General features: G+C 52.1%; 3 protein-coding genes across 4 annotated transcripts in view; 2 read left to right on the top strand and 1 right to left on the bottom strand.

Moving 5' to 3' along the window:
• The window catches only part of LOC133355838 (bcl-2-like protein 2), a 51172-nt gene extending 47341 nt beyond the window's left edge, over nt 1–3831 (top strand). The window contains exon 2 of the mRNA XM_061573239.1: nt 2736–3831. Within this exon, the coding sequence (XP_061429223.1) occupies nt 2736–2915 (180 nt within the window). The 3' untranslated portion in view covers nt 2916–3831. The remainder of the gene's footprint in view (nt 1–2735) is intronic.
• The window catches only part of LOC133355844 (cytochrome c oxidase subunit 4 isoform 1, mitochondrial-like), a 554855-nt gene that overhangs the window by 192909 nt on the left and 342260 nt on the right, over nt 1–19686 (top strand). The gene's annotated exons all lie outside the window — the stretch shown is intronic.
• Nucleotides 17865–19686, bottom strand: part of LOC133355845 (cytochrome c oxidase subunit 4 isoform 1, mitochondrial-like) — a 38559-nt gene continuing 36737 nt past the window's right edge. For both annotated transcript variants that reach the window (XM_061573252.1, XM_061573251.1), the window contains exon 5: nt 17865–18967. In XM_061573252.1, coding sequence (XP_061429236.1) covers nt 18831–18967 — 137 coding nt within the window. In that variant the 3' untranslated portion in view covers nt 17865–18830. The remainder of the gene's footprint in view (nt 18968–19686) is intronic.

Raw genomic sequence — 19686 nt, 5'->3', positions numbered from 1 at the left:
ATACTTGAGTTGAATTCAAAGCACCACGCCACCCAGGCTGTGAACTGAGCTTATTTTTGCGCAAACATTTTTTACATATATAAATAACACTTTGAATATGAAGTGAAAAGTTTAATGCCGAACAACAATTGCAGCGCATGTAATGAATTTGGTTCTGTCTCCACGTACGACTAAAATTCATGTTCAGTCCATCGGCCTATTGGGCAAGCATTGAGTTTAAGCGAGCAAACTGTGGATCGGTTTCACCCCTTGTGGGTCTCGCCAGCAGTGTCAGGCTCGTTATAAACAAGCGCTGTCCGATCGCCAGGCTGGTTGCGTTCGCTATCGGTGACGCACGGATTTAAATCGTCTGCCGTATTCATCAAAGTAGTACTCATTTACTTGATACAGCAAGCATGCTGTGACGGTTCCACCTGAAGACGGAAGCTTGTGTTGCCTCCGAAACGTCGTGATTTTTATTTTATTTTTATTTAACTTTTAGTAATTTTAATTTTTAACCTACGTGACTTTACCGAAAAAACCCTAGAATATGAATCATTGCAGTTACGAAAGCTTCAAATCTAGAAAGTAGTAGGCTTTGTACCGTAGTAGCAAAATGCGTTGGTTTTTGTTTTGAATACGAGTGGCCCTACATGTGTACGTCACTCCACTGCTGGATGAGGGTCTTCCGACGTTATTTGACCATGCTTTGGCACACGTCCGCCAGCGCGGGGAGCACAGCGCTGTAGAGTACAAGGGCATAGCCCCGCAGCAGCCGAAAGCACCTGTGTGCTTGCATGTGGCGGTCGCCCATCCGAGCGCTATCCAGGCTTAATCCGGATGAGTTTCTGAGATTTTACGAGGTGGGGGCGGGGGGGGCAGCGCATTCCGGGAAATGTGGTCATTGTCCTATCACCTGCAGTGTTGCTTAATTCTTTATTTAGCTTTCTCACTGTGTATATAATTTGTGCACCTAGTATGGCACAAGCGCCGTGGTGACGTCACCGCCACTTAGTGGCGAACGGCGGTTGTTGTTGTTATGGGGAATGGTAGTGGAGCAGTTTGCCCGCTTCGCTACGGACCTGGCGACCAGAGTTCGATTCCTGCTCCCGATCACACCGGTGATGATTATCTGAACTGGTCCTGGGTCTCCCCTAGATCATCTCAACCTTTTAAATGAGTACCTGGTGTGGTGTTTTAACATCACCACTAGGCAGACAAAGGCAGCCGGGCGTGGTTCGTGCCAGACCAACCCCTTCGTGTGCCGTGTTGGCCTTTTGCCGGTGTCTCGCGAGCGGGCCGTACGAAAGGCCGTGCAGTGTGGGGGGGGATGTTTGGACGAGTGGAGAAGGTCGGCTATGCATTCTGTCATCTGTGACTAAATGCTGCCATGAAACATCACACTGCTATTTCAGTCAATTGTCGCGTAATTGCAGACGCCATTAGCGCCAGCTGTTTGTTCACATGAGGTCGTCACGGCGGGGTGGTGTGAGGGTGAGCCGAAACCCTTTTTCTTAATTCCTGGTTTCTGCATCGTGTGGACGCTGCCACGGTGGCTAGGAGATCTTAACTCCCTCGCCTGGTATGCAGAAGGTTATGGGTTCAAACCCGGCCCCTGACGCCTGTCGTATATTTGGAGTTTGCGTGTCTCTCCTCCCCGTGGGCATGTCGATATTTTCTCCTGGGTTCTCCATTCCCCCCCCCCCCCCACATTTAGAATCAACGTCACGCGTTTAGGAATATTTGGCTGCTATGAATTTCCACGCGATAAGCCACTTCGTTGAGCTATCATTTACGGCCAGATCACTTCTGAAAGAAAAAAAGCGCTTCTGAGAAGAGAGCTAAAAAGCTCGTTGGGGCCTTAACTGTCAAAATTAAAATTGTTAAAGCAGTAGTGGTGTGTTCATGCCCGCAGTGGAAACGTGAAATTTCCGCGTGTCGCAACAAACGTCCCCGGTGTGTTGCGGGCGAGGCGATTGCCGTTGTTTTTGTGATTATGACATCGGCCGTAATTACACTTTGTCACGCCTGTTCGTCAGCTCTATTTTCTAAAGGCAGCCGGGTCAACAGCTTCCGCAGCCGCCTGATTGTTTGTGACTCTCTTACCCTCGCTCGCTTTTTTCCCACTGCCGAGCCGAGCCGTGCTGAGCCCCAGCCAATACTTCCCCCACCCCCCCCTTCGGGAAACAAGGCTTAAGTTCTGAATGTCTGTTAAGCCCTGGATGTATGGTCCGCTTCGGTGAGCTCGTGCGTGTGTGCGCATCTCGACGACACGTGCGTACCTCCCTGTGTGCACGCCTCCCTCCCTCTCTGGGTAGCGGCGGGTGGCGCAGCAGTTAGCGCGCCGCCCTACGAGCCCAGCGAGCCGAGCTCGGCCACCAGCACCGGCGGCAATTATCTTAACCGGCCTTGGGCCTCCCGCTTAGCATGACCCCAGCCTCAAATGAGTAGCTGGTGCGGTGCGTAGTTAACGTCACCACTGGGGAGAAGGCGGCCGGGCGTGGTGTTGGCCGCCCACCCCCCCCCCCCCCCCCCCCCCCCGTTGTGTGCTGTGCCAGCCCTCATAAGTGCTCGCTAACAGCACTTGCCCCCACACCCCCACCACAGTCTGTTAGAAGCTATATTCGGGGACCGATTAACTACGTCCATTGGCCTCTCCCCATTTGCACAGCCACCACCACTGTCTACTCAGCAGGGTGTGTGTGCGCGCGCCTCTCTTCCCGGTCGTAACCCGTGTGTGTCTGTGCACGTGCCAGGACTCCTTTGTGTCGCTGTACGGCGCGCGCGGGGGCGGGCTGGCCCGGCGACGCCTTCACGGCGCCGGCGCCAACGACGACGAGCCGCTGGCGTGGCCCTCCCTGAAGACGGTCATCACGGGCCTGGCGGCCGTCGGGGCCTGCCTAACCGTCGGGGCCCTCTTCAACGTGCACAAGTGACGCGGCCCGGCCTCGTGCCGTCCACGCGGTATCGAGCCGCAACCATGGTCGCCGCCGGCTCCTCGAGCAACTCCACCATCGACCACCTCCATCGCTTCAAGGACCTCCACCACCAACTCCTGCTCAAGCACCACCACCACCGGCCACCTCAACCACTGCAAATCACCTGCTCAACCACCCAAACCAACGTCTCAACCACCCAAAGGCACCTCCTCAACTATCACCGCCAACCTCCACCACCACCTCCTCAACCACCTCCTCCTACTGCAACTGCTTCCACTGCAACTGCCACTGTAACAACTGGTCACCTCAACCACCACGGCAACCACCACCACCGCTGCCGCCGTATCCACATCCTCAACAACCACCACCGATACCACCGGCCACGCTGACCGCTGCAACTCCCACCACCTCCACCGCCACCACCACCGCCGCCGCCGCTGCCCTCAAGTAACGGCAGCACCAACATTTGGAGCCTGGCAGGCAAAACACCGATGGTGCATTTCGTTGGTTCGGCTCAGCAATGGGCGGCCATTATTTTTAGGATTGGGGTTTTTTTTTCTGAGGAAGGAAAGGTTAAGGAAGAGCGAGAGCGAGCGAGTGTGATTTCGTGGGGAGGGTTAAGCGTTAAGCGGTCGGTCGTCACGGCGTTTTTTAACATTAGACGTACGAGTTAGGGGGATGAGGCTTGCCGAGACGCTAGGCTTTGGTGATTGTGGGAGTTGGAGACGGTGGGGGTGGGAGTGTTTAGAGCTAAGATTAGAGGTTAGAGGTCATTGCAGAAGTAAGTTAGCAGTTAAGGGAGCTGCGGTTCGTAAGCCATTGGCACGGAGCTCACGTTTGTCACGGGCATTACGGATACGGTCGCAGTTGTAAGTGCCGCCGCCCTTGGGTGCTGGGGCCCAGGTGTGATTAATGCAAGGAATGGGGGGGGGGGGTGGGTTAGGTGGGGGGAGACGGAACGCTGCGCCGGGGGGGGGGGGGGCGGTCGGGGGGCGGGGGGTTTGATTGGCGAGCGTTCGCCGTCAAAACGTGGGGGGGGGGGGGGCTCGCACGACAGCGGCGAGACGGCGCGGCTGTACGTGTGGCCGTGCGTGCGCCCGCGTGCATTATCAGTATTCGGCGGCGAGCGCTCGGTCGAGGGCCAGGTTTATTTATTCATTTTGTTTAATTTTCTAAGAGACGTTCAAAGTAAAACGGGGGGGGGTGGCGGGGGGTTGGGGGGAAATTTAAATAAATTTTAATTTTTGTTTTCTTTTTTACGTGCCCACTCTGTCACATCTCTGCCGAGGTAAAGTAAAAAAAGAAAATGAAAAATACGGCATTCTGCCTCGTCGCTCGCGCCGCTCGCAGACCGGGACCCATCATCGCCGATGTCACCGGCACGGTGGGGGGAGGGGGGCAGGTGGGGGGTGGTGGGTGGGGTGGTTGGTTTACGGTGAGCGATTGCACCACAGAAAAGGGGACATCAATCGGCCTGGGATGTCATTACCGATAGGCCCATTACCGGCAAGGGACGAAATTAAGCTTTTATGAAATCCTGGACTTGCCGCTTCGGTGCCCTTAAACAATGGATAGCAGCTTAATCCCGAACAGTCGATGGGGTTTATTTGGAAGCCGCTCTGGCAAAAGGGAGCCGTTAGCATTTTGGCCAACCGGCCTTCCTTCGGAGGTATCGAGGACTTAATGACGTAATGGAGTTGTTGAACAAGAAACAATCGACAAACCAAAACTCAACGCATTTGTCAACCAATGCTGCGGTGTAAATTATAAATAAAATCGGCAACGTTTCGGGCAATGGCCCTTCTTCAGAGCGCCAGTTCCATTTGTTCTTCCGGCGCGTCGGTTAAAACGACAGTGCAGGTTTCTTAAACCCTTTCATCTCTTGTCGACGAAGCGATCTAAACGGATACAGCTCCAGTTAGCCAATTGGGTAGCTCGCGCTTGGTGTGGTAAAGAGTGTGGGCATTCCCAAGACATCCAGCCAGCGTGGAAGAGTAGGCCAAATGTCCTTTTACAGCCCTCCCCCCTCCACCTCCTCCAGTTCCAGTTAAGGTCATTTCCTCCAGCGGCAGTGGCTAGCTGTTGGTCACGGGCGGCAGGCGCCAAGTGGCGAGATGGGGCCATGCGCCGTCAGGGAGCAGCAGCCACCCCGGTCTCTCTCCACGTTGCCCGGCAATCGCGCAACTTTACTGCGGCCGCCCTCTCGAACTCACGGTCACGCCGCACGTCCCAGTGGGTTGACCGATGCAATTCCACCTTAATAACAATAATAATGAGAATAATTAACATCTCTCAACGGGGGAGAGGGGTCGCCTCGAGTGCGCGATGATCGCGATACGAAATAGTAGTTTTGAAAATTGACGTTTTTTGTTGTTTTAAAAGATGACAAATGTGTTCATCGATGCCAATAGTAATGATTCATGCGCGCGAGGATCATTATCTGGGGAGTCGGGCCCGTAGCGTTCGTCGTTTTTCGACGGAGGAAAAACGCTCCCGCGTTGGTTTTCGACGGGTTGCGTGTGGTTTGCGAAGCGGACGAAGTGCTTGGGCAGGCGCGGACCCTCGAGGTGCGCGTTGCGGTGCCGCGTCCTGATCCGAGGTGCGGCTGTCCGCACCGTTTTACGATTCGAGAGGGGAAAGCTGTCCACGTGCTGCCCAGTGGCCCTCGGGAGTCTCCTCGCGGCCATCGACGTGTGGCTCCCACCGCTCGTTGTCGAGCGGTTTTTGAAGCTGGACGTTGGTGCGAGCTGACGGTGTTTTTTTTTTTTAACCGTTGAGTTTTAGGGCTTGACTCTTGTTGAGGTGGTTTTAAAGTTTTGTTCTTTCTCAGCCAAGGGATTTTTTTTTCTTCCCACGATGCACAAGCGTAAAAACCTGACGTCGCGAACTTATCGCTAGATGACTCCTCCCGTGTGCGGCCTTAACAGACTGTTGGGGCACGTGCTGTTGGCGAGCAGCGCTCGATGAAACGGACCAATCCACGTCAACACAAACGACGTCGTATCACCGTTCTGAGATCCTGCCAGCGTCGAGTCCGTCGCCGCGGCAGCCGGAGACGAACGCCCAGGAGCTCTTTAAGGCCTCTCTGGATTTTTATATTTGTCATAATAATAAATTTGCCACAGAAAACGGTGCTGGCGCCAACGCCGACGGGACGCGGTACCAGCGCGCGCCGCTCGCCACCCGTGCACCGCGCTCCCGAGACCTCCGTGAGAAGACGAGCCATGACTCTGCCGCCGGTTTCGAGCTCCGAGACCATCGACGGACACGTCCCCCGCTCGCGACGCCGGGCGTGGCGTAAAACCACGCGGCCTGGAAGCCACCCACCCATCCACAACGAGACGGCAGGCCGAGCGGGCGGTCGCGCAATCGTGCGTGCGTCGCCCGGTTAATCCGCACGGAAGGCCGCAAGCGACCTAAGAGGATTGTGCCGCGACCTTAGAGGATTGTGCCAATCCCTCTTCGGCAATCGCGTGCCGGTCACCGGAGTGAGCGGCACAACGAGCACCGCCGTATTGCCGTCGTGTCCCAGCGGCGTCACCTCCCAGCAAACGGCAGCGGTTCACGACGGCTCTCACGATGGCTCTCACGGTGGGCCTCACAGTGGGCCCTCATGGTGGGCCTCGACTCATGCCGTTGTGTTTCCCAGAGACATTAAATCCACTGAACTGCACAAACGAACGTGCGCGCTCCGTCAAAAAGACGGCTGCTCTGAGGCTTTTCCTCTCGGGGTGAGAGAGGACGGGGGGGCAGTGGGGTTTAGGGAGGTCGGGGCGTCCCGTATTATGTCGCGACGGTGGACGACGTTGCCGACGCCTCCTCCACCACCACCACCACCACCAAGGCCTCGCCGGGGACTTTAACGGCGGCCAGTAACGATGAACCAGCAGGGAGCACGAGGGGAGGGGGGGCGTACTCGTGTGTGGATTGTCAAAAGCGTCGGTGTGACTCTCAAAATAATTTGCCTGTGCGTGTGGGTGCCACGTTCCCTCGCTCGTCCCTGCGAGGTGCACGGTGCCCTCTTTTTTTTTGTTCTAAATGGGCCGGAGTGGGCTATGTATTTTTAAGATGTGTAAAAAGTAAAAAAACAAAACAAAAAAATAACTAAAATCAAAATCACTCTCCTTGGTTGCGCGCCCACGGGTTTGGGGTGGCGGGGGTGTGGGGGGGAATATATAATGGGTCGAGATCGTTTGCAGTTTCCAATGCATGATGGAAGTTATTCCGTGCAATGCCCTTGCTTTGGACTGCACCGGCGTCGCAAGCGCAGCACGCGTGACGCAAAGCAAGCGCCGTGCCACACCTTGCCGAGGCGCGTGGGTCGATGAAAAACGCAGCTTCGCCCGGAGTAGAGGGTTAACAAACGAGCGAAGCACTCTGAAGCTCGCCGTCGCTCATGTCCTACGAGACGAAAGAAACCTTTAAAAAAAATGTGCACGCTAGGGGGCGCGCCAAGTTCGGCAACCGCGACCTCTTGTCAGACGGAACGGCGATCACGCGATCGTTCACGAGCCGCGGCTGTTGGATTGTTGTCGCAGAGAGGCAGCTAACAACAAAAAAGATATATTTAATGCGGCAAATGTGCAACCGTCTTCCCCGGAGCCAGTGGTGGAAATTCCTAATTCCCATGGCGGGGGCGAGGGGGAGGGATTGGAGAGTTTCTGTAGGATGCGGCTAATTGTCGCGACTTCCCCACAAATGAGCACTGTAGTCGCTTGGGGCGTGCGACGGCGATGGTGTGCCGAGTCTGCCCCCTCGGCCGGGATTTCAATATCGCGACGTTGACCGATTTGTTCGTCTTAGCGATGCCATGCTGAAATGAGGTGATGCATTATTTATTGTCGTGCTGTCGTTTCGCCTAAATTCCTGTTTGGAATACTTTTTGTCTGAGCAGAAAACTACACGTTACGAATGTCCAGGTGGCAAAATATAATCGTTCAAACGAAAAAAAGAAAAACATGTTTACCAACGCAAACAACGACCTATAAAAACATTAGTGTACAAAATAGTTACTTTGTACAAAAAAATGTTATTTAACATCGCGGCAGCTATAAAACACGTAACTCTAAACAAAATGTCGTCTCTATATGCTATGCAGTATATAACGTGTATTTATCGTGAACGGAGGGGAACGAACGACAAGGTGTGTGAAACAAAAAAATATGAATCCAAACGAGAAGGGGGGCAACATTACTGCATCGGAGTGACATGGATACGTTGCGCATAGTTGCGTTGTTTTGCTGGTAACGTAAGGGACCGCTGGAGAGAGATTATTCGCGAACGCGCGTGCCCTCACGCAAATCTTTAACTCTGCGGCAGGAAAATAAACCCCCCCCCCCCCCGGCTCTCTCCGGAGCACCCACGCGGGTGGCGATGTTGGAGGAGGAGGGGGGGTCTCTGTTGGCTACGTACGGCGCGAGAGAAGTTCTACGTAGCGCACGGGCGGACACCGCGAGTGCACTTGCAGCGACGTGTCCTCCACCGACATCTCGCGAAGATTTTAATAATTCGTTGACATTCCCTTTCCCATATTCTTAGGTAAAGTAAGGGACCGCTGGCTTTACCGGAAAAAAACCTAAGAATATGAATCCTTGCAGTCACGAAAGCTTCAAATCTAGAATTCCCTTCCCTCCCCTTGAGCCAGACTCCGGATATCTTCTCGCGAAAGCCGACGGAGCACAACGGTTTGGGATTCCTGCTTTGGCGTGCCAAATAGCCAGCGGGGCGTGGGGGTGGGAGGGGGGGCCTCGAGAACCACCCCACGGTTACCGTGAGGGCCCCAGCGTGCCCTCGAATGTGCCGGAGGGGACAAAGGGGATCTTCGGAGAGTGGCTCGCATCCTGGCGCCCGGGGCTCATCTTTTTTGAAAGCTCTCTCTCTCCCTCCGGCTCTCCCTTTCGCGCTCTCCGTTGCGTCGTGCTCTCGGGGTTTAAGCGAGCGTTTATACTGTAACGGGTCTCCGGCCGGCTAAACCTAAAGCCCGCTTCTGATTATTTTCTCGCGTAACCGTGACAACAACAACAACGATGACAACACAAGAAGGCTCAGGCTCGCACTCCCAGGCCATTAAGAAGCATTTGGGCAGTCGGTCTGACCGGGCGTCCTCGCGCTCGGAAGGTGTTTTTAAAATTCGACGTTCAAGCGAGCAACGGGGACCTCGCTTGTCCAAATCCGAGGCCGACAATTGGTAATTCCACGTTCCCACAATACCGATCGCTCCTGACCTCCCGCCTAGAGTAGGCAGTACGTTTACCGCTGCCGCAGCAGTAGTGCTGCACTTAATTTATCTCCCCCCGGAATTAAATGATGGACCAAAATGAACTCGCGAACTTGCAACTGGCGAGGGGTCAAGTGCGTGCCTCTGTGCTGTATACTTGTGCAACGTTTGCAGAATCGCTGCAATCTGTGCCCGATCCGTAACGAACACGGAGGCCCGAGTTCGTTGGCCGAATTACACGCTCAGAATCGTCAGAATCTTTGTTGGTCCCGGAGGAATCCGATGAGCTCCAAAGCTCTTCGTTTTTTTTTTTCAGGTGTCCAGTAGTAGTCGGGCCCGCTTGGCAGTTTCGCCAAAATGCCGCCAAACGTCACGATCGCGGCAGCTCCTTTGGGACATCCTCGGCCCGAAAATAGCCGGGCGAGCGGCAACCGAAAAACGCCGCGTGACGGGAGGACGAGGAAATTGTTGATTATGTAAAAACTATAACGATGTTACGGCTTTACTTGAATGGAGCATTGCTTGTCCCCCCCCCCTTTTGTCGTCACACGCGCGTGTAAGATTCCAAATATTTAAGTTATCTTTTTGTGTGGAGTTGTGTAATATTGTCTCGCTATCGTAAATGCTTTTGGGCTCGTTTTTGTGCAGCGTGCGACACTTCAGTGCTGGTATTATGCATTTTGGTGGTGGGGGGGGGGAAGATATTGTCCAAACAATATGCAAAGTGGCTTCTCAGGGACGCGGCTGAAGCTGTGCCTTCTTTTCTTTCTTTCGTATGGCGGCTGATTTAGATGCAGAGCAACAACCACGAATTCTCAGTCACGTGGTCAAGCCAGATAACCGCGTCAGGAGTATAGTGGGAGTGTATCGCTGTAGTCCGTCGGCCACGGCAGAAAATATTTCCGGGGTGCCACGGTCGCGAGATGTTAACTCCCTCGCCTGGTCTACAGGAGGTCGTGGGTGCATGTTCTCTCTCTCCCTGTGGTCACGTGGATTTTTCTCCGGCTCCTCCGGTTTTCTCCCCTCCACATTTATGAGCAAAATGTTTCGAGTAATTTGGCTGCTATCAATGTCCACATGGTGATCAGCCACTTCGTTGAGCTATCAATTGTGGCGAGGTCGGTTCTGAAAAGTAACTATCGAGCTCGGTGGGCCGTACCTGGGTAAAAGAATGGCTTGGTTTATTTAGCGATACCAGTTTCTGTATTATTGGCAATTAAAAAATGGCCTTTTGTGATGACGCACTTGTTCGATAAGGTCATTGCGTAGCTCGCTTTTACATCATGATTTACAGACGTTGGTACGACTCCAATTTTGCCACCTCCTGCGTGCCCATCCCCACCCACCAGGCCTCGCTATCCCCGTGGGTGTTTTGCCGTCTGCTATCTGTAACATTCACGCCGCAGCCGCCGGTCACACGGTGTGTGTGGACAGGGAGGTGCTGGCAGCTCGCCCTGGGCTTGCCACCAGGCCAAGCTCCGAGCACGTGGCCTGCCCGCGAGTTTCACGTTTCGAGCCGTGGTCCGGTGCACGAGGTTTTAGCGGCCGTGTGCCCCCCCCGACCCCCCCGCCCCGCCCCCCACCGATTCCTTTTGCGAAAAGGACGTGACTTTTAACAGTTTAATATTTTTGTCGCGTTTGTTGTGACCGCGTTGATTTCAAGCGTGGCAACCAGCATCCTTCCCTCGAACCACTGGCAAGTTCCGTTCCCCGTGTACCGTTCATAGTCCCCCACTATGAGTCCGTCCCCCGTGTACCGTTCATAGACCCCCACTATGAGTCCGTCCCCCGTGTACCGTTCATAGACCCCCACTACGAGTCCGTCCCCCGTGTACCGTTCATAGACCCCCACTACGAGTCCGTCCCCCGTGTACCGTTCATAGACCCCCACTACGAGTCCGTCCCCCGTGTACCGTTCATAGACCCCCACTACGAGTCCGTCCCCCGTGTACCGTTCATAGTCCCCCACTACAAGTCCGTCGCCTGTGTACCATTCATAGACCCCCACTACGAGTCCGTCGCCTGTGTACCATTCATAGACCCCCACTACGAGTCCGTCGCCTGTGTACCATTCATAGACCCCCACTACGAGTCCGTCGCCTGTGTACCATTCATAGACCCCCACTACGAGTCCGTCGCCTGTGTACCATTCATAGACCCCCACTACGAGTCCGTCGCCTGTGTACCATTCATAGACCCCCACTACGAGTCCGTCGCCTGTGTACCATTCATAGACCCCCACTACGAGTCCGTCGCCTGTGTACCATTCATAGACCCCCACTACGAGTCCGTCGCCTGTGTACCATTCATAGACCCCCACTACGAGTCCGTCGCCTGTGTACCATTCATAGACCCCCACTACGAGTCCGTCGCCATCAATTAGAGGCAATGGGGGGGGGGGGGGGCTCTCGATACACTCCTCTCCTTGCTTAAATGAATAAATGGCCACGTCGAAGTCGCATCTCTCCAAGGGACCTCGTTTCGGGAGGTTCTCCCCGCTACATTGGGACACGTTCGGCCAGTGCCTCCTATTCGACTTAAAATGTTTTGCGTGCGTTGAGAGAAACCAGAGTGGTCGGAAAAGCCCCCCCCCCTCCACTCCGGGACCGGGTCACGCTCGGATAGGTCGCGCGAACCCCTGCGACCCGCCAACCTGGCTGGTACAAAATGGGCTGGTGTCAGGCAAGCTGCACCCTACCCGGCATGCCCGGTGGCTGGTTGACATTAGTGCAGGAAGATTTAAATAGAGTGGCTATGTTTAAAAAAAATCGAAATCTTGCCAAGCCCTCGCGTCCTACCGTTCTTTACGAATGTAACAACTCTGTAGCTTAATGAAACAGAGCCTCGTCATCTTCTTGGTTCTTTCGGTAAAGTCGCGTAGAAGGGAAATAATAAAATAATAAAAATAAAACATAAAATACAATTCTCACGACGTTTCGGCCACAATGCAAGCAGCCGTCCTCAGGTGAAGAACAGGTCTGTCGGAAAGACAGACCTGTTCTTTATTATGTTTTATTTGTATTAGTTTATTATTTCCTTTCTACGTGACTTTACCGAAGGAACCAAGAAGATGAATCCCTGCAGTCATGAAAGCTTTAAATCGAAAAGAGCCTCGTCAATATGCCGGTCTTTGTTAATCCGCTGCTGGATGAAGGATGAAGGCCGCCCTGTGTGTATCAGTTGGAGGTGGGGGGGGGGAGGGATGGTTTGACCATACTTCACCGTGCAGGTCAGTGCAGGTTGGCGATTCATTCTGGAGAGCGGCAGTGGTGGTGGCGGCGTGATTTGGCGTACTGCGCTATGGACGACGCGGCAACTAGAGTTCGATCCTTGACCACCGCTAACGTCGGTGGTGGCGAGGTGGAACCTGAACCCCGCCTTGCCCACCTGCGCTGACCAGCGTGGTGTGAGGTATGGTCACGCAGTCCCTCCTACTACGACCAATATGATACGGGGGAGCAGCCTTAACCCGGAGCAAGTGGATCGTCAAATTGCTGAAAACCCACAACTGTGTGGATCAGTGTGTTGCAAGAACTGCTGATATTACCTGTGCGTACAGTGAATATTTGTAATGACCGCGGTATTTACTCGTTTTCGCTTGAGGCCCTCATCCCATCGAGTTAATTAACAGAAACAAAAACAATTTTCTTACAGCAGTTAAGATGATTGCCGGCAGATGCGATGCCACAAGGGCTGTACATGTGGAGTTTGCGTGGCGGTCCCTCTCCCCCCCCCCATGTGTGGATTTTTCTCCGTATCCGGCTTTTCCTTCAGCATTGAGAATCAAGTTACGCGCTTAGAGCATTTGGATGCCTTAAATATCCACGTGACAATAGGCCAATTCGTTGAGCTATCATTTACGATAGCCAGGTCGCTTATGCAAAAAATACCTTTAATAACTCAATGGGGCCTTACCTGGTCAAATACAATTAAAAAAATATTTGAGTCTAGCAGTCCAGCACACGTGGGACCTAGCATGAGAGTGTGACCCCGTTGATCCGTCGCTGAACGCGTAGTCGCTGACCCACGCCAGATGCCTGACCCGCTGTCCCCGACACGGCCTCCCCGACACGACCTCCCCCGAGAGGACCTCCCCCAGACGACCTCCCCGAGACGACCTCCCTCACACGGCCTCCCCGACACGACCTCCCCCTGCCGCCTGGCACAGCAGCGGCTACTGTGGTCTGAGATACAAACAGCGGCACCTGGACAGGGGCTGTGGTGCAGGGTGATAGGAGCTGTGGTGCAGGGTGACAGGAGCAGTGCAGGTAACGGTGCGCTATGAACCCGAGTTCGATTCCCGCTCACGGCCAACAGCCAGTTGACTGTTATCTGAATCGGCCCTGGGCCTCCCCCTAGGTCGACTCGGCCTCAAATGAGTACGTGGTGCGGTGTGTATACATCGCCACTGGGGAGACAAAGGCGACCGGGCGTGGTGCTGGCCACCCACCCTCTCGTGAGCCGTGCCGGCCTTCACAGGTGCTCGCTAACAGCACTTGCCCCTACAGTCTGTTAAGGCTGTATGGGGGATCTTTGTTGTTGTTTCTTCCTATGAAAAAAGACCAGCACGGCGCGCGAGGGGGTGTAGTAGTAGTTGGCCAACACACCACGCCCGGCCGCCTTTGTCTCCCCAGTGCTGATTTGTTACACCCCACATAAAGTACTCGTGTGTGTGTGTGTGTTTTTGTTTAAGGCCGAAACGACTTAGAGGAGGCCCAAGACCGCTTTTAAATAATCGTCGTTGGTGTTGAGCCGTGGGCGGGAATTGGAACCTCGGGTCGCCGGGTTCGTAGTAGTGCAAGTGAAGCGCGCTAACCACTGCGCCACCGCTCCCCGCAAGGACACAACACCTACAATCAATTGTAGATTTGAAGCTTTCGTGACTGCAAGGATTCATACTCTTAGGTTTTTTCGGTGAAGTCACGTAGGTTAAGCATATAAATAAATAATAAAAAATACAATTTTAAAAAATAATAGAAATTATTATTTTATTTCTATTTTTTTTCTTTTTTACCTACGTGACTTTACCGAAAAAACCTAAGAGTACCTACAATCAACTTCACGCGAACTCGGCATTCCCATCGCGTTCGGCTCTCGGTGATCGTGGCGAGCCATGTAAAGTAGTTGTGCTCTTCGCTCGTTATTATTCTTGTCAGTTAACGACCACGATGTCAATTGTAACTAACGTCGGTATTGCTGGCAGCTAAAGTGCATGTAAACACTTTACTTATTGTTCTTTCACCCTCTGTGGCTTTTTGTTATATTTGTTGTGCAAGTAACGTCTTCGTCTTGTGATGAGATCAAGGCAACGGGCCGCGTGGGAAGGGGTTCTTTTCTTCTGCGTGTGGGGAAATATTGTGGTCCCAAAGTGAGATATCCGCCACCAGGTGTCTCTATCGCGGTGGCTCGGAGATGTTGACTCCCTCGCCAGGTATGCAGGAGTGCGTGGGTTCGATCCCGACCCTGACGACCTGCTGTATATTTGTAGTTTGCGTCCCCCTCCCCCCCCCCCCCGTGGTTGCATGGATTTTTCGCCGGTTATTCCCTCCACATTTAGAATCAACGTCACGCGTTTTAAAGAGTTATTTGGCTGCGATACATTGCCACGCGCCGAGCCACTTCGTTGGCCTATCATTTGTGGACAGGTCGCTTCGGGGAGAGAAAAAATATCTAGCTATCTTAGCTTAGTTGGGGGCCTTACCTGGTAAAATAAATAAACAAAGTTGTATTCCAAATAATTCCTGCAGTTACGAAAGCTCCAAATCAAGTTTTTCATATCTGTGGTTTGGCAATGGCGTTTAGATTGAGCTACACGTATTAGCACGGATAAGACGCGCACGCACGCACTCCTGTCCCTTGGGTGTAAAAGCAACAAGTTTTGCCTGGAGGGAGCTGTGTGTGTGCGCGCGCGTTATGTTCCGTGCCTGCTCTACTCGGGGGGTTATACAAATATGATGGTGGCCCCTAAAGCTGGCCTTGTGGTCAGGAGGTTGTAAGCAATTCCAGCCGTCTCGAGTCGTGGGAACAGAACGCGGGTTTCGTGACGTTTCGACTCGTCAAATAAAAAGACGTGAGCGGCCTCATGCCAGGCCACGTCAGCCCCCCCCCCCTCCTGCAGCACCTCCAATTGGCTCCGTACGGTGCGAAAGAAGTTCTCACATGTACCAGGTGTGTGTACATCTTATTGGAACGACACCCACAATCTTCCCCGCGTACAAAATTGTCTCTATTTAACGATGCTATCACCAGCGCACACTTTGGTTATATTGTTTTTTTCTTCCTATTTCGCTTCCTTCCCTCCCACTGTTTGGAACTGACAACAGTAGGTATATATTTAATGATTTGTTAATTTATGAAATCGTATACATTAGGTATGATCACAATAATAAGTGCATTACTGCTCTATTTTAAAATGTACCGTCATGTTAAGGTTCACGTGATAACGAGCATTTGCATCTGCGTGTGTATAAGCAGTTCTTGTAAGGCTTTCACATTTTTTTTGCATATGCAAATTGACAATACTGTATCTCATGTGATAAACACCTCCGCCTGTATTTACACTGTTCATACAAAAAAGTTGTACAGTTGCCTTGCTGTAAGATTGTACTATCCTGTGTGACTACAGTAAACTAAAAAAAAGTGAGTGCTGCGTTTGTCATTTTTTTTAAACAAAGTCTCACACTCTTAGTTCTTTCGGTAAAGTCACGTAGGTAAAAAATGAAATTAAAATTAATAAAAAGAAAAAATAGATTTTTTTTTAATTTTCATTTCATTTTTTACCAACGTGACTTTACCAAAAGAACTAAGAGTATGAATCCTTGCAGTCACGAAAGCTTCAAATCTAGAATAAATTCTCACTTCCACTGCTGTACTGCTACGCACCTTTCACACTGAAGAGTCGGGCGCCCAGTGGTGGCTACCGCTGCACGTGGCTCCCTGCAGTGGTGCAGGCAGCAGCCAGTGATTGGTGGATCACACACACACACACGTTGTGAAACTTCCTTCAACCCGTGGAAGACGATTGGGAAGAGCCGTAGCCTGGCTTGCTCGAATGCGGTACGGCAAAAAAAGTGTGGACTCCCACCCAATATATATTTTTAAAAACTTTCTTTTACAAAGTGAGCACCACTGAGAAACGTAGCTGTTTTTTTCAGAAGCGACCTGGCTACCACAAATCATAGCTCAACGAAGTGGCTTGTAGCTTGGAAATGTTTCGCAGCCACAAATACTCAACGCACCTTGATTCTAAATGGAGGGGAAAAACCGGAGGATCCCAAGAAAAATCCACGCAACCACCGGGAGAGAGACACACAGACTCCAAATATACAGCAGCAGGCATCAGCGTCGGGATCGAACCCACGACCTCCTGCACACCAGGCGAGGGAGTTAACATCTCCTAGCCACCGTGATGGAGAGACACTCAAACTCCAAATATACAGCAGCAGGCATCAGTCGGTATCGAACCCACGACCTGCATACCAGGCGAGGGAATTAACATCCCCTATCCACCGTGATGATGGACACGCAAACTACAAATATACAGCAGCAGGCGTCAGGGTCAGGATCGAACCCACGACCTCCTGCACACCAGGCGAGGTAGTTAACATCTCACCACCTGTTGTCTGTACAGACGAGTGCTGCCCGCTCACGTGCATGGGTTCTCTCCAGGTTGCGACCAACCAAAGGCCCTTTGGATCTTTGCTCATTGGGTGTGCATCTCGAGTCTTGCGTTCCTCCCAACTCAAGTAGATTAGTCAAACCTCGTAATAAGCAGGTGGCTTCTGCAACCACAACCGTCTAACAGTTTAACCGAAATTCGCGGTGGAATTGGAAAGCCGACTGAACAATAAGGTTATAACCGCGTTCATAATAACTACGACAATGTAAGCTTTTAGGAGTTAAGTGATAACCGGACGAAATGTTATTTATACGCAAGAACACCGTGGTACTACTTTAATTGTACCACAAATTATGCTTGCCTAAGTCGTTGCGACGTCAAACTTTCTTTCGGACATTAAACGGAAGTGCCCACTTGTCACGAATTGAAGGCCGTCACCGTGACTTTCGTGCCGAGGATGAATTGGCTTTTCTTTGGACGTCTCCAAAAATGCAAAGTCACCACCGCAATGAAAAATAATCGGTGTTTACCCCCTTCTGGCAACCACACGTGCTTGTGGTCAACATGCAAACACGTTCTGATCAATTCATTATCCTTGAGACACGAGACGGCCTTCTTTATGGCCTAGTCTCACCAGTGTGATCACAAGGCGAGCATTAACAAAGACAATGCATGTAACCAGAGCATTTATAGCTAGAGTCGAGCACACGATTTCTTGCTAAAAGGTATCTATTTGGTTTGAACACGTTAGCACCTGTTTGATTGCCAGAAAGGGTAAAACCTATTATTTTTCAAACTATGATACTGGCAAAAGAAAGGTCTCAATGTATCACCACCGCCATTTTTGTTTCGTTTCAATGTCGTAAAAATCGGTTAATCTAGATCAACTTACCCCAACACTGTGTACAAGGGGAAACCCTCTCCCATATCAGTGGACTGAAGAGAAGGGCTGTACAACAAAATCACGCGCGCAAACACACAAACAAAACACACAAACACACGCAATCCAAGGCCACGAAAACGCCGCACAGGGAAACACAAAGGAGACGCTTGGCCAGGAACCCCCCACGCTACACGCTCAAGCAAGGAAACGGTTAACGAGAAGACTTCATTCATTGTAAGGGCTATGCTTTATTCACAAATTCTTCATTTAGATATTACATCTGTTAACGGTTCCCGATCTGAAGAGTGGGCAGAAGCGGACTTGGCCCCTATGGTCGTGTACCAATCATGAAGGGACGCACGCGCACACACCGCAATGTGGTCACCCCCGCACACAGGTGTGTGTGTGTGTGCAGGATCGTCCCTGGGAGGGATGGACTTTTCCAGACCGACCCCCCCCCCCCACCCCCCATGAGAGACATTGCACACCACGAAATGTTTTTTGCCGGCACAAGACAACCGGAGTTGATAAATACGTCGTCAACTTTCGGTTACACCAATTGTATATGGCTGTTTCGTGGCGGAAAGTGTAGCAAGCAAGCGAGCTAAAACAAATTATCCGCGTTAGCTTGACGTGTACAGTATTAAACGTTTACGATTTGTCACCTTCGCCATAAGTGCAAAGCTAAATAAAATTAACTCGACAAATTGTGCCAAGGGCTAACTCCAGGGGCAAATCATTCAAATATTTATATCCGGCAAATTCGCCAATTTAATGCCGTGGTTAACATGCAACCTGGAAGCTGTGGCCAACAGTGCAACAACCCTTTTTGGGAAAATGCAGCGGCATCACCCAATAGTCCGCGTGCTCATCACGGAGGTGGCAATCAGTGCACCACCCCGTGCGCGTTAAGGAAAGTGAGCGTGCGTGAGCGCAGCTCCGTTTAAAGCGCGGCAAATGTTTTGTCTCCGTGGATGGTAGAGGAGGGGGGGGGGGAGGAGGGCCTGGAGAAGCCCAAAGAAGAAGCTCAGAGAAGAAGCCCACCATCTCTCCGGCATGACGCAAGGCCAAGTCCGCTTTTAGCAGTGGGTGTGACAGATGGGATACCCGTACACGCACGCACACTCGCACGCACGCCGAGTTTGGCGAGCGGGTGGTGTTGGTGGTGGTGGTGTTGGCGACGCCGTCGACAATTCACTTCTTCCACTCGTTCTTCTCGTAGTCCCACTGGGAGGAGAAGCCCTCCACAGGGTTGACGCGCATGTCCAGCATCCTCTTGGTCTGCATCGCAACCCACTCCTCGGACAGCGTGTGCGGCACCGGCCCGAACACTGCGGGAGGGGGAAGACGCATCGCAACGCACGTTTAACGTACCACAGCCGTCGTAACATCTCTATGTATGTAGAACTTATTTCGCACCCAACTAAAATCAGGTGTCGGCACAGACGAGCCGTGCCGAGCCGTGCCGAGCCGTGCCGCCGACACGGAGTAATTGTCCAAATTAATGTGTTTTTTTGGGTGAGATCGAGTAAATGTCAATGTGTCGTTAAACCCGCCACCACCCAACACAGCCAATTATTAAGGTATGTCAAGTAAACAAAACGTGGCCAATTAGTTACTTCAGCACACCGGTGTGTTGGAGAGTAAACCAACAGCATTTACAATTTGAGCAACACGTTTCCCTGGTAATTAAATGATGACGTCACCCTGAGGCTGCTCTATTTAAGAACGGAAGCAACAGGAGAGCTTCACCATTCTTGCCCGATGAAGCTGATTGTAATTATCAGCGAAACGTCGTACTACTCAGATTTAAAATGCTGTTGATCCTCTCTTCAGCACACCGGTGGGCTAAAGAAGTGAATTATTTTGTCCTTTGAAAACGTGACACATTTTTTACTGTTTGGCCGTGTCGGGTGGTGGAGGTTTACGACACATTTATAAATAACACGATCTGATCCAAAAACCTATATTATGAATATTGGTCGCGAAAGCCTACGTGTTAAATTGACGTAGTAATTAGTCGAGGCGCGTGCAGCCGACGCGGTGGTCG

The sequence above is a fragment of the Lethenteron reissneri genome, chromosome 52 (genome assembly GCF_015708825.2).
Source record: "Lethenteron reissneri isolate LAM-NWPU_2019-01 chromosome 52, ASM1570882v1, whole genome shotgun sequence".
NCBI lineage: Eukaryota > Metazoa > Chordata > Hyperoartia > Petromyzontiformes > Petromyzontidae > Lethenteron > Lethenteron reissneri.
The sequence above is the reverse complement of the archived record's forward strand: the minus strand, read 5'-3'. Positions and strand labels throughout refer to the sequence as shown.